The sequence below is a fragment of the Gossypium hirsutum genome, chromosome D04 (assembly GCF_007990345.1).
Source record: "Gossypium hirsutum isolate 1008001.06 chromosome D04, Gossypium_hirsutum_v2.1, whole genome shotgun sequence".
In the NCBI taxonomy this organism is placed as follows: Eukaryota; Viridiplantae; Streptophyta; class Magnoliopsida; order Malvales; family Malvaceae; genus Gossypium; species Gossypium hirsutum.
Genome location: NC_053440.1, coordinates 32,163,286 through 32,189,268, shown reverse-complemented (window position 1 = coordinate 32,189,268; position 25,983 = coordinate 32,163,286). Strand labels below are relative to the sequence as shown.

The following is a 25,983-nucleotide window of genomic DNA, read 5'->3' as shown; positions in this document are numbered from 1 at the left end:
CTAGGCAATGATAAAATATGTGTTCCTATAGCTAATGCAACAACTCTTGTTCCATTTCCAACTTGCAAGTCCACATCTCCTTTAGCTAGATTCCTACTCCTTTGTAGTCGTTGTACATAGGTACAAATATGAGAACCACAATTGGTATTTAATACCCAAAAAGTAGACGTTGATAAATTAATATCAATAACATAAATACCTGAAATGGACTTCCGCTTTCCTTTGCCTTCTTGACCTCTTCAAGATAGGTAGGGCAGTTCATTTTCCAATGTTCAGTCTTACCGCAATGGAAACATTTTCCTTCCTTAGCAATTCCTCCTTTAGGTTTCAATGAAGTCTTTTCTTTGTTAGGTTTGACCTTACCATTGTCCTTAGGCTTTGCATTTGCATTAAGTTTTTCTTTGCCCTTGTCCTTGCGAATCATCAGAATGGGCTTAGGTCCATCCTTTTTCATGTTACTCTCAGCAGCTCATAACATTGTAAATAATCGTGGAAAATTTTTGTTAATTTCATTCATTTTAAAATTTAGGACAAATTGGCAAAAACTATTCATCAACGATTACAGGATAACATCGGTGGCCAATTCCTCACCTAGAGGGAATTTAAGTTTTTCAAGGCTTTCAATGTAGCCTATCATTTTAAGAACATGAGTTCCCACAAAAGTCCTCTCCACCATCTTGTATAGAAATAGAGCTTTAGAGGTTTCGTACCTCTCTTAACGTGTTTGCCCCTCATATAATTCCTTGAGGTGCTAGATCATATCATAAGCAACCATATCCTCATGTTGCTTTTGAAGCTCAGAAGTCATGGTGGCAAGCATTAGACATCCAATGTCTAACATATCATCAAGATGCTTCTTATAAGCATCATTGTTAGCTCTAGAGGCATTGCTTGCTAGTTCATTAGGGACGGGTTCTTCAATGATATATAATTTCCGCTCTTGTTTGAGGGCAATCCTCAAGTTACGGAACTAGTCAAGAAAGTTCAAGTCATTCAACTTGTCCTTCTCAGGGATAGATCGCAATGATAAAGAGTTTGTGTTGTCTGCCATAATAAATCTACAATAATAAAAACATGTTTATGAGTGAATTTACCAAGTTTATTATGAACATTTAAAAAGGACTTTATTAAAAGGCACTCCTACTATTTCATTCAAAATTTATAACCCTCGAATATTAATTTCAAAAAATCATTTCTCTAAAATTTTCTAGTGGGTAAAGGTCTATATTTCACTTCCTCTTAAATCAACTCTGACTTTTCTCCGAAGATTGTAGTTATTTAGGTAAGCAACAATTGCTAATTGCATCCTATGTAACTTTTTATTTAGTGAACAATTCTTGTTCCAATTATCTCATGAGCATCCAAATCTCTTTGTCTCTAGGTTTCCAATCCTATTAGAGTAACCTAGTTAAGTCATTGACCAATATCATAACCGACAAATATCACTTACTTATTTTTCGCGTTTAACCAAAATAGATGAGCCATATTTTCCACATGCTCATCGACCTTCAGGATTGCAACTAGGTGGGGATGATAGTGGTGAAGCCTGTACTGATGACATATCAATAACAGGATAGATGAAAGATCGAATGATTATAAGTTTAATGTGTAATTCAGACATCTGAGCAGAAAACAATAAGTTCAGTCGGTTAGTCAGTTTGTTCATGTTCATAACGGACGAGCAATTGGCGATAAAAAACATCATGCACATAAAAGTGGACGACCGGCCAAAAAAGGAAAAAATGTTGCGAAAACTGGAGTCGTCCTTAATAAATTCTAGAAGTAGATCATAGAAAATTTTCAAGATTATGTTGAGTTCAATTCCTCATTCTGTTTATGCAGTGCGGAAAAGCTGCCTTTTGGTGTAGATATCATCTATGGACATTCACGTAAGGCCAGAGCTGCTTTTGTTGTATTTGCTTCGCATTACTCATTCTCTTAACATAAACCAGTTTCTATCTGGATATTATTAACATTGTTTATGAAGGTAAGGCCGCAGTTTCGGATGGAGCCATTGAACTTATCTAAGCTGATCATGCTGGGACTATTCTATAATGCCACTTGCAGACTGCACTGTACAATTCTGAGTCATTTATTAAGTGAAAGCTTGCAAGAAAATTGTGATTGTCTTTTCCCTGTTCCCATCGTCCATCCAATACCACAAGCTCAATTATAGTACTGAGGGGATGGATCATCAACAGCATTATCACCAGCTTTGGAGAACTCGCAATGCCTTCACCCAAAAACTGAGTCCGATTTGGACGTGTGACGAAAATCCTGCTTTTTTAGGGCTAATTCTCCCTTTCTTCTCAGATTGATTTGACAAGCTCTCCCAAAGTTTCAGCAGGCCCAGGCGACATTTGGATGCCAAAAGGCAAGAAAGCAGGCCATGGTAAGCGGAAATGGAGAAGAAAACATATCAACACTAGGTTCCCTTCCAGACAAATATTTGAACAGCAAGCTTGAAATGTAAACCACAAAGCTATATGCGATAAGTGGACATCGCATTGTTGATTGAAGATTTTCTTAGCTTCAAAGCTAAAGGAGCTAAGCGTAAATGTAAATCCACAAGGTGACGAGTAAACTACAGTGTCAATCATTTTGAACGATTAGAACTACAATTGGAACATAAATGATGGTAAAGACTGGAACCCTTTTGACATAAATGAAATAATTAAAATAATTGCTGCCTAAGGTATCATTAAGTCTCCAAATGGTGAACAATGGGATAAGTCAAACAAACTTAGGATCATGCCTTCCCATTTTTACCTTAATTTGCTACGAAAAAAGCTTTCAACATCCTAACAGGAATGTCGAATAGATTAAATCACCCCTAAAAAGTTGCATTTTGCTTATATTATCTCACAAAATGAAGAGCAATCCATCCTACCATAAAGAACTTAAAAGAATACGAATTCAGTACCGTACATTTTGGCTGTGCAATAACTCAACCACAGCAGACACTACTCCCTTTCCTTCAACAGATATATCAAATCCAGGTTCTTCAACCTTTCTGTTCAAAAGCTTGTCAAGTTCCCCACGCAGTTTCTGCATAAAAATGTTAATAATAATAATAAATAACATAAACAAAGAAAAATATATAATGTTTTAAGTGTTTTTGCTCTTCATCTGTCGCTTAAACTATCCAAAGGATAAAAATCCATTTTTTATGCGAAAGAAAAGCATAAGAGGAATTACCCGTATCAAGTCCAGTACACTCTTCGACGCAGAAAAATGAAGGTACCCCCCAAGCATCTCAATACCCTCTCCCGTTTTGCTAGGAATAAGATTACCACCAAACAGAAGTAAAGCGTAATCAGAAATATTTGTTGAGTCTCGGACAAAAATGCTGGTTGTTTTGACCTTTTCACTGTAAACCATATAAGGCAATGGAAAGAGATGAACCCCCGCGTTAACAGATGCAGGATGAATGTCAACTTTTCCGACTTCTTTAGTGTAGAATGCTGTACGTTTTCCTCTTCTTTTGCATTGCACAACATTTGGGTAAAGCCCAGCACAAAGGACTGCACATACCATCTCCAAATCATGGCTGTATTGGTTGTAAGCCTGTTTAAAAATACACACGGGAATTAATTATAAGTACAATCAGACAGTGACCATTCTGATGATAAAAAATAATGGCAAAGACTATGATAAAACCAGCAGCATATGTACAGTGAATGAAAACCTCATAAATCAAGGATGGCCATGAGTTCTTAAAAATGGGATGTATAGCAATAGCTAAACTTAAAAAATGATGTGCCCCCTGGGGGAGGGGTGTTGAAGAAAATGTTCATGCATGGCAAGAAAATTAGATAAGACAGAGCTTACGCTAGCACCCGGTGATTTGTCTACAAAGCCTATGTCTGATAACAGATCTATAAACTGATTTCTCATATCCTCCATCATCTGCAAGGTCACTGGGGATAGAAAATTTTCCCAACAAAATGCTCTCTCTCTTCCATTACGCTTTGCATCTTTATATCCTTCAAAAGCTTTAACAAGTGCTATATGGTCACTGCATATGAAAAAGTTAATATTTTCCGTTGGTAACAAAATCATAATTAATCTCAATTTGCAAGTCACAGAGAAAGGATAACTTAGCATAGCAGCCTAACCTGCAAGAAACACCAGCAAAGGATCTTTTTGCTGCATCAGCTTCCTCTTTCCTATTTATTGGAAGGACAAATGGGTCGCGATGAGCAAGAGCAGCTGCAATTGTCAAAGCAGGATTCAGGCATTGAAAAATAGCCCCCATTAGAAGCATCTTTCCTATATTTGGGTCCAAAGGTAGAGTGCAAAGATGACGACCTGCAAAATACCAGTTCAGGTAACAAATAGTATCTTACTAAAATGTGTAGAGAACAACAATGAAGAAAGAGAAAAAATGATACCAAGAGGAGTAAGCTCCTCTGCATCACCCAAAGCTCCAATTGTTTTAAGAAGCTCAATTGCATTTTCAACAGAAAGAGGATCTGGAGGCTGAAGTGCCTTTGCCAAAAATGATCCCACAGATCCAAGCTGCAAGCTTTTGATATGTAGACATAGCTCTTGCAATGGTGTTCGGAGAATTTCAGGTAATTGATACTCAAGCATTGCATCATGGATCAATTTTGGGTACAGCCTATAGCAAACTCCAGGTTGCACACGACCAGCACGGCCTCGTCTCTGAGATGATCATACCATGTCAAAGGAAAAATGACTCCTGGTAACGCGTGAAACTAGCCAAAACATTAACAGATATAGGGAATCACCCAACCCACACCACCTTGAAAATAAACAAATACCTGATGTGCTGAAGCCTTTGAAATCCATGAAGGTAAAAGACATGCCAGCTTGTTAAGAGCATCATAACTTGTTTCCTTTGCCTTTCCACAGTCTATAACATACACAACATCATCTATGGTGATGCTACTTTCAGCAATATTTGTCGCCAAAACAATTTTTCTGAAATATGAAAAGCAGATTTAGAATTCAAGAGGATATAAAATAGAACCAAAACAAATGATAAATATATATATGCAAAAGCAGTGAGCATAGCACCCAGTTGGAAATATACAGCAAAGAAAAATCTATGGTCCCATATGTTGCAAAAAAGGAACAGGAAGACAAGGAGCATAGCAAAAACAGCACTTAGGCCAAGAAATAACTACTTTGCACTTGACAAACAAAATCCATCTTCAATGCCAGATGAAATTCCAGAATTTCTATTCTGACAGTAAAAAACATGATAAGATATACACAGTTTCATAAAATATTATCTTACAAAGAAGTTACATGAATTCGTAAGAATCCAAACTAGAAATATAATGCATCATCTTTGCTCTTCAATCCATCTAACCATGAGAGGTTTAACCTATTCAAGCAATGATGTAACCTAACACTAAAGTGAGCACAGGGAAAATAAAAGTGTTTAAAGTCAAAAGGACCACAAACAAAAAGTGTCAATATTCACCAGATGAGAAGAATCCTTGTTATAGGTAATGTCCAGAATAAGCATATTCATGCTTAGTTCTTTACAGGGTGATTTTGGTCATTATTTACAGGATGATTTTGGTCATTATAGCCATACTTCTATGATAAGAACATTAGCAACAGGTGATATCATAATGGCACAAAATTTATTTCTCATCTTACTTATCAATTAAAACATACACCTTAAAATAATAATAATAATAATAATAATAATAATAAACAATTATGCTAGCCGCTAATAGAAAAGGGTACCATACACCATCAAGAAATTAAAAATAATAATAATAACATAGAAATGCTTACCGCTTGTTAGGTGGAGGACAGTCAAATATTTCTCGTTGATTAATGGTAGGCATAGAACCATGTAAGGGAAGAACCAGAAACTTGCTAAGATCCCCAAGAAAGCTGTTCACTTTAATCTTGTCAAGGACCTTAGAAATGTCATCCCAGCCTGTGAGGAATACAAGAATAGCTCCATCAGCTTCATGGCGGCAAATATGCTCAAGTGTGGCCTCCACCTAGAAATTTCCAACAATTGTAAATATGATTAGATACAGAGAGAAATTAATATAGTTTAAAATGTTGAGAGAACAAAAAGATAATCTATTTCACTATAAACATGAAAGTGGCAGGCGCAAAAGAAAAACAATAAGAAAACAAACATCCATTGCATTAAATAGAATTTCCTTCCAAGCTGGAAAAAGGCGGCAAGTCCTGTACTTAGAAAACGCTGTAAATTACATACCAGACCCAAATCAATCTGTGAACCTGACCATGCTTCAAGTGAATGTCTTGTAGATGCACTGTAATTCTTATATTCAGAATCAATGTCAACATCCTACATAAGAAAATGCCAAAATGTCAGGAGTACCTAACAGAATTGAAGAACAAACTTCCTAATCTTCAAGTAGGTTCTATTTATAGATAGAAGATACCTATTTAGATTATCCAGATGAAAGCACTAAATCCCTAATTAATAAATGCTAAAGTGCTAATAACAGGAAATGAATTAATAACAATGAGAAAATGGAAAGAGAAAGAGCAACCAATCTGAAATGAAGCTAAAATGTTCACTTACAGGAAGCACATTTACCACAGAAGTCTAGTAAGCATAAAGAGGAATGCAAATAATAGATATACAATCAGTAAATCTGCCAAGACCCAAGGGGTAAAGTGGTTTCAGACCCTTAGTAACCTGGTTTGGTTGGACCCTTAATAATGACTCAAAATGGTAAGCTTATGACTATTAGTAGGTTAGTTCAATTGTTTCTAATATTAACTAAAAATGTCAAGGAAAAAAATGGCAGAATGATGACACTTATAAATGCCTATGGCCCACTTTAGTGGCAGCATAACTAGGAATGACCCATCGTTGAATACATGCCTCAAATAGTGCAGTTAAATTATCTTTCTTGAAATCAAGCACTTTCCTCCTCCTTCGTGAATTGCCTTGATAATTGTCAAATTCTGATTTGATATTATAACGAGTTTTCTGCAGCACATCCTCGAGAAATAACTCAGCCACTGGAAAGGTCAACCCCTGCATAAACAAAAGTAATGATGTATAAAATAACATGCAATGAACAAAACAGAAAGAACTCATTTCTAACAGTGGAACTTCACCACTGACTATACCGGTATGTGAATAGTTGGAGCATTTCCAAAATATTTAGAGAACAAATCAGCATTGATGGTTGCACTCATCAAAATAAGACGCAAGTCTGGACGCCGAGGAAGAAGGTCACGTAAAATTATTAACAGGAAGTCCTCATTCATGCCTCTTTCATGAATTTCATCCACTAGCAAATGACTCACACCATTTAAATATGGGTCCTGAACCTGCAGTTTCAGAAGAATATAGGGATAAAAGAAAAAAGATGTCATATCATGGGAAAAAAGTTAGCTGACTGGAGAAAAAAATCACATGAAGTAAACAAATGCTCTAGGGCCTTCACATGAAGCAAACAAATGCTCTAGGGCCTTTTAAGCACCCTATGAAAATTTACTGAAGCTACTGAGAAAATTTTTCATAATGCGGTTTAATCACATCAAGAAACATCATTAAGCAAACAAAAGCAAGATGCATTTCACTGAAGTAACCAATAAAACTTTTAGTAACGCCAGTGACAGGATAGCCATACACCATAAAAATTCCCGGGAGTGACGAGATAGCTAAAAACACAACCAAACTATAACAATCAGAACTCTAGCCCAAAAACTTTAAAATGCAAGGTATCTCTAAAGCTTCAGAAGAGAATAACATACAAAAAAACTAACACAAAGAGATACAAACTTGACAACAAAAGAGGATTGAACTGTACCAACTGTCTGAGTAACACTCCAGTTGTGCAAAACAACAGCCGTGTCTGAGCAGATCGCTTTGACTCCAGGCGAATCTGATAACCAACAGTTTCACCAACATTCTCTCCCCTTTCTGAGGATATTCTGGCTGCAACAGATATCGCAGATATGCGACGTGGCTGAGTACATATTATGTTACAATTAGCACCCCTCAGAGATGATATCTCCTCTTCTAAAATAAATTGAGGAAGCTGTGTTGTTTTACCACAACCTGTTTCTCCTGAAACCACTAGAACCTGTATCATTGAGAAAATAACATAACTCAGAATACTTTTTAAGCACTGCAAACTACAAGGAAAGAAATAAATAGAACTTTCTTATTGATCATATGTATGTAGGTCAGTCTCCGAAACCCAAAGGAGTAAATAAACTTCTATTGAATGATGCAAACCAAGCTTGGAAAATAAAAATAGACAAAGGACAGAGGAGACACAAAGAAAACAATATTGACTATGAAAGAATCCAAAATCCAGACTGTGGAGTTCTCAAATCCATCATATTTTTTTTGGCCTGATCAAATTCATCATTGACTAAGCTTTTCATGTTATCTTCTTATAGTTCCTTTGGGTGTATGCAGGTAAAGATACTCGTGAGCACATGAAGCTGACTTATTGAGTGATTGAACTCAGCTAGTTCATCATTGAATCAAACTCAAGCTTGAATAGTTCAAGTAGTGAATCAAGTTGAGTTAGAGCATTCTAATACTTGTGTAGTTGAGATAAAAAAATTGCAAGCCTAGTTAATTTTTTTTGTAATAAATGGTATATTTAATATGCAGATAACGATAGAGCACAATAGTTCATCTTATAATTGCAATTTTAATGTTCATTGTACAACAACAAAGCTTAATCAAGTCACATTAAGTGGTTGGATTAAAAAAAAATAGTCACACTAAGTGGTTTAGGTATTTTTTGAGTAATACTTGAGCATAGCTTGATTTGAGTTCAATCATCAAGATTTCAACTGAGCTTGAGCTAGAGCTAGAGCTTTTTACTAGCCCATCTTGGTTACAGAATTCTGTTCTCTACTCTTATAATGATAAGTTCAAGCATTTAGCTCTATTTGAAATTTAAATGCAAATTTTTCAGCTTACCCTTCAAATACACAAACATGTGTATAGAGAGCTATGATTTTAGCATACAAATGTAACATACCAAAACAACTGATAGATGACTTCATGATACCTTGTACTAAACCTTAAAGAGAAAAGGCTAAAAAAAAATATATGCACCAATCAATTTGGAGCATCAAGCATGAGGAAGACTCTTCTTTTCTTTCCATTAAAAAAGAAATGCACAATTATGGCAAAAAGGCTTGAGCATAGTATGCACGATGAATATTTTTATTAAAGGTTCCAGATTTATGTAAAATTGATTACACTTTTATACAAGCAACTAGTCTAGTTAACAACCTCTTTTCTCTTGTTTTGCAGAATAAAATGCATCATCAGCAAGCTAGTGACATATAAGAAAAGAATGATGCTATCTGAAATCAGGAGAAACTGTTTAACAAGTATTAGACCTGATTTTGAGCAACAGCTTTCAGAAACTCAGCTTTCCCTTTGAATGCTGGTAGTTTTTCTCTGAAAGACAGCATCGCCTTCACACTGTTACTTGCCTGCAATTGATTAAATAACATGAGAAATATTTAAGCAGAGCAACCTGAACCATAGGAAGAAATGGATGTTAACAAAGATAGTATAATATTAATAATGTCTTGATTTGCATGCATACGTTCAAGTTTTCCTGCTTTTTCTTGAGTTCAGCACTGAATTTTTCCTTGGAAGAATCTGTTTCAATTGTAGAATCTGAATCAATTCTTTTTACATCAGGCAATGGTTTTGTGGCTCCCCTACTAGATGCCACTCCTGAATCATCACCCGACTTTGTGTCCCTTGAGACATCCAAGAGATTTCCCACTCGCCTCTCAGTTTCTGTAGACATTTGAATCTGTACAAAAGTTGGAAAATTAGAACTTATATGAACATACTCAGTAAGTATACAATAACATTAAGAACATAGATGGTACTCGGATCTAACCTGTTTTTGTGTTGATCCATGATGTTCATCAAGATCTGCACGATAATTTGGCAATGGAACTTTACTAACCACAAGAGCCTTCCCTTTATTATACGCATGACTTTCTTCCCACAAGTGAAAAATCAAGGTAAAATTAAGTTTAAAATTAATAACATATTAAAAACGGAAAGCAACCATTAATTCAACAAAATTATTGGGAAAAACAGCACTTTAACTAATATAGTGTAATTGAGAAGTAATTACAGAAACATACAAGTAAAGACCTAATTCGTAAGCCATATCAGAGAGAACTTGCTGGTCGGAACGGCTGAAATTTCGTTTAATGATCATCTCTTGCTCCTGTCCTTTTTTCATTTGATTCATCTTATACCACCACTCAGCCTCATCCAGAACTTCCATCTAAACACAAGCACAAGTACATAAAAATACTAACAAACTTCCATTTTTGTTACTTTTATTAACCAATTTTTTACTGCTTACAAAGATGTACTTATTGTAAAGCAAATGATGAAAAGTTAACATGGTACTATAAAAATTAGCAAAAAATTTATAATTGACAGACTAGTACTCGGACAAAGAAAACTCGTGAAGTTTGGTATTTAGAAAATTTTATTTATTAAAATCATTCAAAATTGCCAGTATTTACCTTTGTATTTCAAACGTCAATCAGAAACATCCTAAAACAGAAGCTAATTGCATAATGAGGCATAAACTTAATCAGCGGCTTAAACCTTAGTTACGTAATTTCAAAAAAGCCAAAAACAAAATTTTGCAGTTTTTAGATACCTCAGCGGCCTTTTGACGGAGGCGCTCAGCGCGCCAAACCGGGTCCCACCAGCGCTGTTCACCGCCTCGTCCTCCGCGTCCTCCGCCGTCGCCTCCTCGGCATCCACCTCCGCGGCCGGAGTTGGGACCCCCGCCTCGACGGCCACCTTGGTAGTTAGGGCGATAAGACATAGCGAAAGATGAAATCTGGAGTGGAGAAAAAGGAAAGATCAGCGTAGGGGCGGGGAAGGGGCGATTGAAAAGAACCGAAGTGAGCTTTTTATTAATGCTAAGCAAGCGCAGAGACATTTATACACGGTGGACCGAAGAAAATTGGAGCTCTTACTTTATGCACATGGTAATGGATGGATCGCACTGTGGGAAGTGGGGCGGTGAGTTGAGTTGGGGGGGGGGGGGGGTTTACTAAATTATTAATAAAAAATAAAAAATAACCAAAATATTATAAATTTTTTTATTTACTCAAATATTATAATTTTTTTATTTATCAAAATATACCAAAAAATAAAAAATAGAAAAAAAATCTGCACCGATTTGACAACACTCTGATCGTGCCAAGATGATTGTCGACACCAAACGTACCAAAGTGATTGGCGGCACCATGGTGCCAAGGAGATTGGCGGCCCCAATGATGCCATATTGATTGGCGGCACTATTCGTATTATACTCTGTCCAGCTGAAGGGAGAAAAATAAGAAGAAAAAGAAGAAGAGGTGCTGCGAAAAAAAAAAGAGAAAGAGAAGAGAAAAAAAATGTATTTTTTAAAAATAATTGATTATCTTGTTGTTATTGTTTTGTATATTTTGTATTATTTTTTGGTTTAGTTTAGTTATTAAAATTAATAAAACTCAAATTGATGGTTTTAGTTAGTATTATTATTATTATTATTATTATTATTATTATTATTATTATTATTATTATTATTATTATTATTATTATTATTATGTTATTAAGGTATTAAGATGTTACTTAGTAGTATTATTGTTAGTAAAAAACTAGTATTATTATTATGGTTAGTTATTATTTTTATTTACCAAAATAAACTAGTTAGTAAAAAACTAGTACTATTATTATAGTTAGTTAGTTATTATTTCTAGTAAAACCCTAATTAATAATTTTAGTATGTATTATTTAGAGTATAAAATTATTAATATTATTATTGTGTTAGTTATTAGGATTAGTGGTTAAACGGTTTTCATGTACAAAATTGCATATTGAAACATTAAATTTTTTTAAGTAATTTATTTACCGTTCGAGATTTTTTATGAGATTTTGTTTATTTTTTGATAGATTAAATATTGAAGATGGATGCTAAGTTTCTTGTATGCGTTTATTTCGATGGAGTCATCTTGACAACAAGTGTTGGATGTGTATTTGAATGTCGGCAACAAATAGCAATGAGATTTAATAGAAATGTCTCGTTCGATGCAATGAAGGTAAGGATTAATGCAAAAATTCTTAGACGTTATGGGAGAAGGATATCAAAAAATTTCTACAAGTTTGCAGTTTCGACAAATCCAGTCAAATTCGTTGAAATGGAACTTGTAGATGACGAAGACGTGGAGACAATGGTCGATCTCTACTGTGGGAATGGGAGTGAGAAGAATGCACCGATTCACTTATTTGTTGAGTTAGTCGGTATGGAGCAAAATGAAGATGTCAATGCATCTAATGAAGAAGACGGAACTGAAGAACCGTGGATGGTGGCTCAAATATCATACGTTGATAGTGAATCGACTATGGATGGGATCGGTATCGACCTGAATATTACACCCGATGTTGATATGGTTGGTGGTGAAGAAGAAGGTGCTGGCGAAGAAGAAGGTGGTGGCGATCATTGGGATGAAGAGGTCGATAGTGACGGTGATCCCGATGTGGACGATGTACCTGATGATATTGACGATGAAGATGTCAACAACGATGAAGGCATTAACGCTTCTTCGGTCGGGGAGCAGATGCGGCGTATTTTGATACACAATAATCTTGGGCCACACATGTCGCTCATAGACCCCGACGCAGCGTATGTAGCTAAGTTTCCTGAGTACCCTGAAATAGTTCATTCTCATAGGCTGGCCGTAACATCTGATGATGAGGAGTTATTCATAGGCCAGAGATTCAGGTGTAAAGAAGAGTGCGTATATGCCATTAAACGGTACATCATGAACATATTGGTGGATTATAAAGTCTCCGTGTTTACTCCGACAATATATGTTGGGGAGTGTTGGAAGGCAGCGGAAGGCTGCAATTGGCGGGTACGAGCTGCATTCATTAGAAGTTCTCAGATGTGGAAGATACGAAAATTTGTTGGTCATCATACATGCACATCAACACGTATGACAGAAGATCATGGAAAACTTGATTCGAAAACTATTTGTACGTGTATCATGCCAATGGTGAAGGACATGCCGACCATTAAAGTTTCGATACTGATTACCAAAATGCAAGCACGATTCCAGTATCGAGCCTCATATCGAAAGGCATGGATAGCTAAACAGATGGCGATGGAGCAACTGTATGGGGATTACGATTCATCGTATAACGAGCTTCATGGTTGGATAGCTGCTATGCGAAAGTACGTACCGAGGACTGTGATTGAGTTGCAGACAATGTCATATTACGGCCCGGATGACCAGTTACAGCCGACAAAAAGGATTTTTCATCGGATGTTCTGGATGTTCGATCCATGTGTGCGGGCATTTCCCCACTGCAAGCCACTTGTGCAGGTGGATGGAACCTGGCTGTCTGGAAAATATACACAGATCCTACTTCTTGCGGTTGCTCAAGACGGTAACAGAAACGTGCTCCCGATAGCATTTGCTATCGTAGATAAAGAGAACATGGAGTCTTGGGAATTCTTCCTCACAAATCTGCGGAGGTATGTTATTAGGAACGATAACATTTGCATCATCTCCGATAGAGGGAAGGGTTTAATTGCAGCTATTAGGCGTTCCGGTGTATCGTGGAGATCTGTTTACTGTATCCGTCACATTGCAGCTAACTTCCACAAAGATTATAAGAATGCAGACTGGAAGAGACAAGTCGTGGCAATGGGTAAATGATAACCTTATATTTTCAATATAAGTTGTAATATCGACTTACTAGAACTTATTTTTCCTTAATACGTATGAAGCGTACGAGTTAGAGCCACATATTTTTCGGCAAAGAATGATCCGACTTGAGAGTGACATGGAGGGGCAGACAAACACATCATTCTGACAATGGTTGGGCACAATGGAGCCATAGCAGTGGGCTCAAAGTTTTGACGAGGGCTTTCGTTATGGCCAAATGACCACAAACTTAGTCGAGGGGATCAATGCTGTCTTGTTAAAAACAGGTCATCTTCCGATTGCATCGGTATTTTCTGCTACTTTCTACAGGCTGGCTATTTTGATGCCAAGAATGGGTCAGTAGCAAGTCGACCAGATTCAGGCGGGACACCTATTTGTCAAACATGTCAGGGATGCAATGGTCGCAAACCATCGATTGGCGAGGTCAATGAACGTGGAAATATATGCATCAAAACAGCGGAGCCCCAGCTATACGAGCTAGCAGTGGACAAATCAGCTAACAGGGGCAAGTACATCAAATGCACATTGTCGCTATTTGCATCAGGCATGAGTACTCCCCCTACGATATGCATGATGTACGCTCGAGCAGCGTACATCAACTCACCTTCAGTGGCAGTCGCTGATAATTATCCAATTTTGGCTTTCAGCCATGTAAATTTTATGCCGGAAAAATATGACTCACCTTCCCCTGGCGAGTCTCATAGGAGCTGATAACAAAGTGCAGCCGGATCGGTAAATGAAGATACTCCCGTTACGGGACTCCCGTCAATTGGGAGCCCAAGCTGCAATGCAACATCTTCCAAGGTCACCGTGCACTCCCCACATGGAAAATGAAAAGTGTGGGTTTCCGGGCGCCACCGCTCTACTAGCGCAGATAATAAATCAAAGCGCAAGTCGGAGGACCGAATTAATGCTACTGACCCAAATCCGGCTAGCTCCAAGTACGGCATCAATCGTGCATCCGGAGCTTTCTTTAAAACGCTCACACGGTCCCTTAATACTCGGAACGAGTCCTGATAGTGTTAAATTACAGAAAAAATATTATGATAACAAGATTTATTTGTATATACTGTGTATATCCTTTTTAAATAAGTAGAACTCGTGATTAACAAATAATAAATCATACCGCGTTATTAACCGCATCAGATATGTGTCTATCGGTTCGAATCAATTGAGCCATTGCGATGCCTGCAAGTTGAAAAAAAAGTTAGTAAAAAAATCTTACTTCGGCCATTTATTCGTATTTTTTTCTCCACATTTTATTCCTTTAAAAAATATTATAATTTCTAATTTTATAATTTTACATTATTTCAGTGCATAATGTTTGAAATTTATTAATTTAGTGTGTTATTTAAATTAATTTGGTGTAAGAAAATAACCCTTACCCCTGCGCTTTGCTCATATTATTTTCCCGATTTTTATTACTTTCAATAAAAATATATTATTTTCGTATTTTATTATTTTATATTATTTCAGTACATTTTATTTGAAATATTTTGTATTAATATTTCTAAATTTTTAAAAAAGTTAGTAATACACTATTACTTCCGCCATTTGTTCGTAATTTTTTCTCCGCATTTTATTATTTTAAAAAATATCATAAACTTAGTCTTTTATAATTTTACATTATTTTAGTGCATAATGTTTAAAATTTATTAATTTAGTGTGTTGAATGGGAATAAAAGAAAATAATAAATAAGGAAGGCTTAAAAGGCAATTAGCCACATATTGGTGCCTCCTTTTTATTCCTCTCCATTGGTGCCGCCTTTTTATTCCCCTCCATCACCCTCTTTTTTTTCCCTTTATTATTTTGGTAAATAAAAAAAAGTTTACAATATTTTGGTATTTTTTTGTAATATTTTGGTAAAAAACCTGAAAAAACCCGAAAAAACCCTTTTCCCTGCCATTTGCTCGTATTTTTTTTCCGATTTTTATTACTTTCAATAAAAATATATTATTTTCGTATTTTATTATTTTATATTATTTCAGTACATTTTGTTTCAATTATTTGTATTAATTATTTCTGAATTTTTAAAAAATTTACTAATACACTATTACTTCGGCCATTTGTTCATATTTTTTATCCGCATTTTATTATTTTAAAAAATATCGTAATTTTTAATTTTATAATTTTACATTATTTCAATGCATTATGTTTGAAATTTATTACATATACAATTTTTTTCGCATTTTATTATTTTCGGTGAATATACAATTTCCGTTTTTCTTTTCGTATTTTATGTTTTCTTAAACATATTTCTTTATCATTTTACTTTTAATGCTATTTTCTTAAAACAACTAATTTCAACATCCTAAGTAAATTTCATAAAAAAAATCCCTAATCAACATATAATGTACATACCATGAATTTTTTTCATTTTTAAATATATTTCATAAAATATATATGCTAAATAAAATAATAAAATACGTATAATATACATAACATAAATTTTTAACACACAAATATTACAAAAAAATTAAATTTATAATAAAAATTACCTTTTTTTTCTTTTTTTTCCTTCCTTCCTTCTTCTTCTTCTTTTTTTTTCTCTTCTCCTTTCCTTTTCTTTCCTTCTTTTTCTTTATTTTTTCTTCTCCTTTCCTCTTCTTCTTCTTTATTTTTTTTTCTCTTCTCCTTTTTTTCTTTCTTTCCTCTCATTTCTTTCTTTCTTTCTTTCTTTCTTTCCTTCTCCTTCTCCCCCCACCGACCAGCCCTATTATAACATTGGTGCCGCCAATGACTTTGGCACCTTTGGTGCCACCAATTACTTTGGCACGACCAGGGTGTTGTCAAATCGGTCAGGGTTTTTTTCTTTTTTTTTTGTATATTTTGGTAAATAAAAAAAATTATAATATTTTGGTAAATAAAAAAAGTTATAATATTTTGGTTATTTTTTATTTTTTTTAATAATTTAGTAAAAAACCCGTTGAGTTGGTTTATTGGTTTGTAAAGCGATTGGAACAATATCATGTTTTAGGTTATCATTTCTCACATTAATCTTGCTAGTAAACTTTTGGGTTAATGCAATTTTTATTCCACTTATAAATATCAAAATTATACATGAATTATAATTTAACATGTAATATTATATATTAATATTGATTGTATAATTTTATTAAATATTAATTTAATTCAATTTCATAAATTATTAATACAATTATCGATATAATATCATTTTTTAAGTTTACATATTGCAATACAAATAATTTTATATATCTAATATAAAAATAAATTGTTATATTTATTTCTTTAAATGCTACAATTAAATAAAAATTAATGTTTTATATATACATTTGAACTATAATCAAAGTTTCATATGTATAATTGTATCAAATCAAAACTCGTGTATCAAATTACACGTCAAATCAAAGTTCATGTATAATTTTAATATTTATTTCTTAAAAAAAGTAAAAATGTAATGATGTAACACTTTAAGTTTGTATCACATCATATCAAATTTATGAACCAAAATAGATATTGTCTAGTTTAGGTGGCAAAATGGACAAAAAAGAGAGAGTATCAAATTGAGCTTAGTTGCCAAATTTAGGGGCAAAAAATTATATTAACGCTAATTTTTTACTTAGCTTGTGGGATAATTTTTTTAAATATGAATCGATTAAAATAAGCTATTTTTTTTGTACATTTAGAATTTAATTTTCTAACTTTTATGTCAAAGATTTTAGTTCCTCTTCTTGTTAGATTAAAAAAAAAATACAAGTTAAAATTGTGACACAATTAAAAATTTTCTGATTTTTATTTTAAATTGAAAGGTAAGGATTAGAACAAGATCCTAATCATTATAAATTGTTACGTAACTATTAAGTGAGTATCTATTTTATTTTATTTTAAGATGTTGCATTAACGAATTTAATGAAAGAATTTAAGGGTATTAACAACCAGACTTAAATTATGAAATTTAACAAATAAAAATACTAAATATTTGAAAGTAAAAATAGAAGAACTAAATTCTAAATATATAAAGAGTACACGGAATTGAGGCAATTTACCATTAAAAGCCTATTTTTTTTAAATTTACCGAAATGGGCCCGATATTTTATTATTTACCGGAATGGGCCCTTTTCCCCTAAATCGCGTCCACGTCAGTGCGATGTCAGGGGACGTGCCAGGAAATCACGGCTACGTAAGCGCGCTTTACTAACATGGCAACGAATCGCGTCCTCTAAAGCGCGATTTGTGTCCACGTCAGCAAAGCGTGCTGACGTGGACGCGATTTGCCCCGCGCGTAAACAGTGCAACGATCAATTTTTTGACCGTTGCCCCCCCAACGGTCCAAAAAAAAACTATAAATACCCCCACCCTTTTTTTTTCACAAACTAATCCTCTCTCAAATTTCCTTTTAATTTCTTGTAAATTTCCTCTCAATTTGCTCTCAAATTCCTTCAAAATTTCTCTCAAATCCATATTTATTTTCAATTTGCTCTCAAGTTCCTCTTAAATTTCTCTTAAATCCCTATTTTTAAATAATTTTTTTAAAAAATATTTTTTTAAATAATTTTTTTAAACCGTAAAAATTTGTACGATTTTAGCAATAGCCGGTGAATTGACTCGTCTTGATAAGCATCACATATCGGTGGAACAAATGAAAATGTTAAGCGTTAAATTTAATTTTTAAACTATTTGCTAAGAAACGTCAACTCGAAATTATTTTTCCAGAACCTACTGTAGCAAAAGCGTGTACACGTGGGCGCGACTTCAAAAATCCTTCTGATAAATCATCCTGTTTTGATTTTATCTTAAAAACTCATAAACACGAAACATAATCTAATTTTGAATAAATTTTAATTAATTTAATTACGAAACCCTAAACCCTAATCCGTTATTTGTTTACTTTTTTCTCCAAAAACCCTAAAAACCCTAAGGTAGGAAACACGGTGAAATCGCGTCCCCAGGGGCGCGCTACGTGCCAGGAAATCGAGTCCACGTCGCGCGCTTTGCTGACATGGACACAAATCGTGCTTCTGAGGACGTGATTTGTTGCCATATCTGCAAAGCGCGCTGATGTGGACGCGATTTAGGAAAAAATTGCCCATTCTGGTAAATAATAAAATACCGGGCCCATTTCGGTAAATTTAAAAAAATGGCTTTTTTTTGGTATTTTGCCCCACCGAATTGGACTATATTTTAACCACACTAATTTCATTATATTCATTTTTAAAAATAGAATTAAAACTTTTTTATCCAATCCAATATTTAAGGGCAAATTACAAAAATGATTACCTAACTATGTTATTCGCTCTATTTTAGTTATCTAAGTGTTAATTTTTTGATGTAGTCACTTAATTTTTCGAAATTAAATGCTACTCTGAGCTAATGTGGGTTTATTTTATTGATATAATAACAAAATTAGCCTTTTAATATTTACACATTATAACAATTTGATCCTAAATATAAAAAATTTTAAAAAAATCAGCTCTGAAATTTTACAAAATTTGTTATTTTTATTTAAATTCTAAAAAAAAATTATCCTTCAACATTTATAAAATTTGTTAATTTAGTTCAATTATAAAATTTTAAAATTTAAAATTAGGGCAAGGCTGTTGAACAAAAATGTGCTCTATCATTTAAATTATGCTTTGGAATGTGATAACCCTGTTTACTTGATAATTGAAAATGTAATTAATTGCTTCTGTAGATATTTGAGAGCAAAGGAGAATTGAGAATCTTCTATAATGCAAAATAAACAAGTGACAATGCCTCAAGAATTCTATCTTGCAACAAATGATAGGATACTTTCAGCAGCGGCCGTTGTTGATTTATTTGACAAGGTTCTATCAAATTTACCTAGTCATTATCCTACTACTAATCTGACTATGAAAGCAAAGTAGCAGTACTCTCTACCTGTTTGTTGTCTTTTATAGCTTTCTATTGCAAGAATTCAATCTCCATGTTGATCACAGGGCCGTGGAAAAGGTAGAATACAATCAAAAAGTAAAATTATAGTTTTAGTGCATTGTGATATTTCTAGTCGATATTTTACACTTATGTAAGAGAAAGAAATGATGTACAAGAGATACAGGAGGAGAGTGAAGATGCTAGAATGGTGTGTTATATTTTGTGTCCTATACTTGTTTTGACATTTATATTTATGGTCAGCATGTGATGAGAATTGCAAATATAATTACGATGTATTATTTTTTTTAGAATTTTAAAATTAAAATATTTTGTAAATATTGAGGATTAAATTTATTAAATTTTTTATAACTTGAATTAAAATGACAAATTTTGTAAACATTAAAAATTAATTTTGTTGAATTTTTTATATTTAGAATCAAATTAATAAAATATATAAACATTAAAAAGCTAGAAGAACTAAAATATTTAATTTCAAAAAATTTACTGACTAAATAAAAAAATAATTAAATAATTAAAATAGAAAAAATTAGATAATTAGGTGACAATTTTATAGTTTACCCTCTTTTTAAATATTTGAGCAGGTGGTTTTGCAGCCCATGGATATAGTCCATAAAAAGAAAGAAGAAGTCATCCTATTCAGCCCATCGAATGCTTATTGATATTTGAGCCGGTGGTTTTACGGCCCATGGTCATTGTCACGACCAAGAAAGCCCACAACTTCTTCCTTCGACGTCACCTCACCACCGGCCACCCAAACCTTGAACCTCTCCTACCCACATCCAACAGAAAGATCCGATCGAAGAAGCCGCTCTAGAGGCAGCTACTCTGCCTTATTTCTTTGCCTCTTCAAAGAGCGGTTCACTTGTCATATCTCCGGTTCAATCAACCCCGAGCTTCAGAGAAGCCGCTCTCGGCCTGTATTAGGGCATCCGACCAACCGGAGGAGAGGGAGAGTCATGGTGGATCCGGCGAATACTTCGCTTGGAAAGATGCTGTTGGAGGAGATCACTCCGGTGGTTATGGTGCTTTGCACTCCACTCGTGGAAGAATCTTGCCTTAAGAACGGCCTCTCCTTTGTCCAAATGCTCTCCCCTTTCTGCGACTTCACCAACATCGATGGTGAGTAATCCGAAACTTTCTCTATTTTTATGTCCACAGTTGTACGTGTTTGTGTATGTGTACGTTGACTTTGAGGTGACGTACTTTTCTTTTTTACTTATCTGAATTATGGTGACAGTGCCTGTACGGACGGCGAGTGATCAACCCTACAGGTTGCACAAGTTCAAATTTAGGTTGTTTTACGCCTCGGATATTCGGCAACCCAATCTCGAGGTAATTTCTCTTGAGATTCCTGGTTTTGTAGCTTAATAATATATACGTAGGTGAAGATCACGGAATTCAAATTTCTATGATTTTGATTTACGTGATAACGAGAATTTGGTAATAGGAATGTAATCGCCAGCACCGGTAAGCTATTAGTCGAGTTAGAAGACTGAGCTATTTTAGTTGGAATATATCTCTCATTGATTTTTGAGCTTTTATAGAGTATATTAGTGTAAGAATCTGGAAACTTTAACTGATTGGATCGAGGGAGATTTATTATACCCTGATAAGTCTAAAAGTTGTATGTTTTACACTTAATAGTGGGTCTGCAATTTCAATCATGTGAGAATTTTTAGCTTCATTTTCTGGAGGTTTGCTTCTGAAATAGATGTCAATTGACTAGGTAGCAAAGGAAAGACTAAAGCAAGTTATTACTAAGGCGGGAGAGGATGATTTCCCTGAAATATATTCAGATCTACCTCAAGTGAATGATCTTCTCTCAAGTAAGTTACTTTCAAGTTTGAAATCTTTTAATGGGTATCATTTTGCATGGTTTGTTGTTGTCATTTTTATTAGCATTTTGTTTCCTGTGGCTAGTTTTTCATTTTTAATATTCTATTGAGATTGTCTGATTTTGTAGCATGACCTTATTTTTTGTAGTTATTAATAAAACTTAACTAGTTGCTTTGATTTATATATGGTGAATGTTTTATGCAGGGCATGAGTCTGAAATTTTACCGACATGGTTTCAGTTTTTCAATAAAGAGCTTGTACGTACCTTGTCTTTTTCTGATCATGAAGCTTTTGATCATCCTGTGGCATGTAAGCTTTGGAAGTTTATTCAATACCATCCTTTTCCCCCTGTTGCATTTAAGCTCTGCTAATCATGCCCTTTCCACTTTATGGATTTCTTTAAACTATTCATTCTAGACACGATATTATATTCTCTTGTTGATTGTTTCTTCTCCAAAAATGATTTGTAGGCCTTTTGGTTGTTTCTTCAAGGGATGAGGAACCCATAAATAGATTTATAGACCTCTTTAACACCAACAAATTGCCCTCCTTTCTCAGTGATGGTGCAATGGACCCAAAGGTTTTGAAGCATTACTTACTTGTGCATGATAATCAAGATGGTGATTCAGAGAAGTATGCCACACCTTCATATCTGTCTATGGTTGAAATTATTAAGTTCGATAAGCATGATAAAATGCTGTTAATTCTGCTCTCTAATTTCATAAGGACATGCATGCCTATATAGGTTTAACTTTTTATTTTTCTGTGGAGCAATGTGCATATATAGTATACATTTCTTTCTTTTTTTTATTAATCGTTATATATTTATTTTATTTTTCTTACTCTTGTTATTACGACATTTTAAGAGCTGCTGATTAGGCTGGCAAGAATATTTCAGCTGCAGCTAATTGAATATATTAGATTACCAACCATATGCATGCATGGAGACATGAAACCAAGTGGAAAATGCAAGAACCTCAGTTTGAATAGCTAAAACCTGGAAAGAGATTCCTGCCATGTATGAAGAAACCTAGTTTATAAAAGAATCCTACATGACACGGAATAAAATGGTTTGATTGAAAACATCCTCAAAGAAGCTATAGGAAATGGAAGCTCATCATGTGTGATATGGATTAGGGAAGAGAACAGCAGCAAATAAGAGAATTAGGGCTAAACAAACGAATTGGAAAGGTGGAACTCTAGAAAACTTAGGGTTATAGAAAACCTCTAGTTTTTCTATTAAGTCAAATAAAATAATCAGAACAATAATAATGGCTGTAAAGACTACAACTTGTTTATAGACTATCTTTTCTTGCAAGTAAAGTTACTAGGCTTTCTTGCAAATAAAATGTTATTCCTAGCCCTAGCTTTAGACCCTAAAGATAACTAAGCTGTCTATAATATATCTAATGCTTTAAAATAAATATTATAAGATAAAACTAAAATAATAAAATATTATAATATAAATAAAAGCTCTTGTGTCATTCTCCCCGGCTTGGAAAACTTGACTTTGGTGAGAAAACTTTCACCTCTTCAGCATAATTTTCTCAATTAGCTCTTTTCAGTCTCTTCTTCATGTAATTGTCTTGGATCGTATCAACAGTTTGAAAAGCTTCTCCACGTGTAAAAATTAAAGCATGATTCTGGTTTTTATGTTTTCCTTCTCCTAACTTTGTATGCCTATGCAACTTTATTCCATAGATTTCCTGGTCAAGGTTATCAGCAGCTTTAACCATTATAGAATAGTAAACCTTTTGATTTCTTCCAAATTTTTGAAGTGCAACAATGCTAATTTCGGGTCTCCTTTCTCTTGGCATCTGACAAGACTATAAACATCTTCTGTGCTCAAACCTTGATCACTAGCCTTTTGAATTTCAATGGAAACAACCTTGACCAACTCAAGATGAAAGTGGTTGCCTTGTCCTTCATCAGAAGGTTTTGACAACAGATGCTCAATGTAACTGGCCATAGCTTCCTAAGGTGACTCACCAAACTTTGATGCTATGCTGACATTCTTTCTAAACTCAAGCATTTCCTTTATCTGGTTCAAATTAGTTAAATTTTCATCATTCAAAAGCTCAGGGCTGCATGTCTCCTCATCCTTAAGCAATTCTAGAGCATTGGATATGGGAAATCTTGTTGTACATATGGATACCATGATACTAAGAAAGCCCTTTTCTTGTTGTGAAACAAATTCACCTTGCATGATGGATTTTAATTTCTTAGCCATATCCATATCATCGAATTCAGTATCCTTAGCTCTACATTTTAATCTTCTCAACTTTGTAGAGAATTCTCCCACACCTTTATCTGGAAAGCATGGAAACAAGAAGTGCACTAGAACAAACCTTAGAAAATATAAATGGAAAATATCACCACATTGCAAATCTGCAGTCACATTAATTCCCCCTTCCACAAGACTTTTTCCTCTAGAATCCAAGCAGAAATATTAGTTGCTCTTTTTCTTTTATTGCAAGGAAATGGAGACTTAGACATATTGTGCAAGAATTGTTGAAAAAGTACAAACAATTTACCATAGGTATTGCCAATCATGATTTCTTGGGATTCTTTTGTAAACGAGGCAACGTGAGATAGGATGGATGATTTATTAGATAATGCACTAAGAGCACTTAATATGAATGCAATGACGAGAGAAAAAAGAAGCATGTGTAATCTGAGGTTTCAAGGTGTTATTGCCCTGTTGTTTTCTGACAACATTTGAATTAGACCTTCCATGTCTAAATGCCTTGCTTTCAACACTAGTCACACTTGATTTCTTAGACCTTCCGTGTCTATATGAGTTGCTTTTAACATTAGTTACACTTGATTTCTCCAAATATGATCCACTGCTTTCAGTAGGATCATTAGGTTCGCTCAATATTTTTACATTCGAAAACCCTCTAGACACATCAAAACAATTTCCATTGGAATGTTGATTCTGTATCATTAAGTATCACGTATCAAAGGTATCAGAGCCTCGCGATCTCCATGGTTGGGGAAGGGGTAACCATGCAAATGCAGAAGGAAATGAGCCATACGCAGCAAGAAGTCAGTTGCTTCAGGTGGAACTTGCATAGTTGGACACTAGGTTGGATGGTCATTTCAAGGAACTCAAAGATGAAGTCAAGGGAGAGATCAAAATTGAGTTGCAAGCTCTTTTTGAACAGTATCTGGGTCAACCATAGCCAGTGATGGGCAATGGCTCTTTCCAGGACAAAGGGAAGGGAGTGCTTGGAGGGGCTTCTCCTAGTTTTCGTCCTAAGGAGAACTTTTTAGTATCACCTATGCCAAAACTGGGTATTTGGGAACTCCCTTGAGAGTTGGTGTTGGGGATCCACACATGAGGCCTTACAAATTGGAATGTCCGAGATTTAATGGAATAGATTTCAAGGGCTGATGGTTGAAACTCAAACAACATTTTCAAGCAGAGAGGATCTTGGACAATGTTAAGGTCAAAACCGTGATGCTACACTTAGAGGGCAAAGATCTAGATTTGCATTGTCTGTTTTGGGATGCTTATGCTCTAGGGTTAGGGAACAGTTTGGCTCCACATCTTTTCTAGATCTAATGTCAGAGCTGGTATCTTTGAAACACCAAGGGACTGTGGATCAGTACCACGACCATTTGGTAAGCCTACTAAACGAACTTCACCTTCCTAAAAGTTATGCACTAAGCATATTTACTAGTAATTTGAAGGTCGAAATAGGTTAATATTTGCATCTCTTTAAACCTAAGACTTTAGTTGAAGGGTTTTTGCTGGCTAGACAGGTGGAGGGGATTTTGACCAACAATCATAAGAGGTCTTCTCCAATAGGAATAGGAGTATCCCCTAGACTGCCATCATTATTTCCTACTCCTCGAGCTAATGTATTTCCCAGCTCCACTACATCTTTTGGTGGACCCTCTACTGTTGCTAGCGTACAGACGGGTACTAAGGCTTTCACACAATCAGATATGGAGGATAGAAGGAAGGGGTTATGCTTTTGGTGTGCAGCTAAGTACAGACCTGGCCATAAATGTATGAAGGCACAGTTGTATCAACTCTTATTGGATCCTTAAGATGATGTGGATGGGGAAGCCACAAGTAGGGGTTTTCAAACTATTAATCGATTGGTTAACCGAACCGAACTAGTATTAACCGAGTTTTTTAATCCTTTAACCGTTAACCAAATCAAAATTTTTTAAAAAAAAATTAACCGAATCGAAATTTATATTTTTTGTTAAAACAAGTATAAAATATATAATAAAATAAATTAATAATATTCATTTGACCGAATTAACCGAATTAGTAATAGCTTAATACATATAATATATAATATTATTTATTAAGTTCGGTTAATTCAGTTACCATTAATCAAAATTTCAAAAAATCTTTAATTGACCTCCGGCTAAACTAGATCGGTTAATCGACCGATTAATTGAATTAGACCGATTCGGTTGATTAATTTGATTTCAATCGAAGTTTGAAGACCCTTAGCCACAAGGCGACAACCTGAGGAACTTTTGGATTGTCAGGAGCATTTGGACAATATTGAGCCTAAAGGAGA

The 25,983-nt window shown here is 34.6% G+C and overlaps 2 protein-coding genes across 5 annotated transcripts in view; one reads left to right on the top strand and one right to left on the bottom strand.

Moving 5' to 3' along the window:
- Positions 1–2,633: 2,633 nt before the first annotated feature.
- On the bottom strand, positions 2,634–11,044 carry LOC107899406 (DExH-box ATP-dependent RNA helicase DExH1). 3 transcript variants are annotated; one of them, XM_041091295.1, is made up of 17 exons: positions 10,987–11,036; positions 10,662–10,847; positions 10,129–10,274; positions 9,876–9,975; positions 9,570–9,785; positions 9,358–9,453; positions 7,797–8,072; positions 7,111–7,314; positions 6,860–7,015; positions 6,221–6,313; positions 5,779–5,993; positions 4,788–4,947; positions 4,395–4,668; positions 4,119–4,311; positions 3,832–4,018; positions 3,199–3,567; positions 2,634–3,048 (listed from the first exon to the last, which is right to left on the bottom strand). In XM_041091295.1, the coding sequence occupies exons 2-17, from the start codon at positions 10,830–10,832 to the stop codon at positions 2,917–2,919; spliced, it is 2,988 nt and encodes a 995-aa protein (XP_040947229.1). In that variant the 5' UTR covers positions 10,833–10,847; positions 10,987–11,036; the 3' UTR covers positions 2,634–2,916. The 3 variants fall into 3 exon arrangements, with proteins under 3 accessions (XP_040947229.1, XP_016680599.2, XP_040947230.1); XM_016825110.2 differs by having other exon boundaries at positions 10,662–11,044; XM_041091296.1 differs by lacking the exons at positions 10,662–10,847; positions 10,987–11,036 and having other exon boundaries at positions 9,876–9,979.
- A 9,246-nt stretch (positions 11,045–20,290) lies between these two features.
- LOC107899407 (trafficking protein particle complex subunit 8) overlaps positions 20,291–25,983 on the top strand; it is a 33,458-nt gene continuing 27,765 nt past the window's right edge. Inside the window, exons 1-5 of one of the 2 annotated variants that reach the window (XM_016825111.2) lie at positions 20,291–20,719; positions 20,838–20,932; positions 21,327–21,426; positions 21,641–21,745; positions 21,907–22,069. In XM_016825111.2, the coding sequence (XP_016680600.1) occupies positions 20,557–20,719; positions 20,838–20,932; positions 21,327–21,426; positions 21,641–21,745; positions 21,907–22,069 (626 nt within the window). In that variant the 5' untranslated portion in view covers positions 20,291–20,556. Of the gene's footprint in view, positions 20,720–20,837; positions 20,933–21,326; positions 21,427–21,640; positions 21,746–21,906; positions 22,070–25,983 lie in introns of those variants that run through there. The other variant, XM_016825112.2, reaches the window with a different exon arrangement.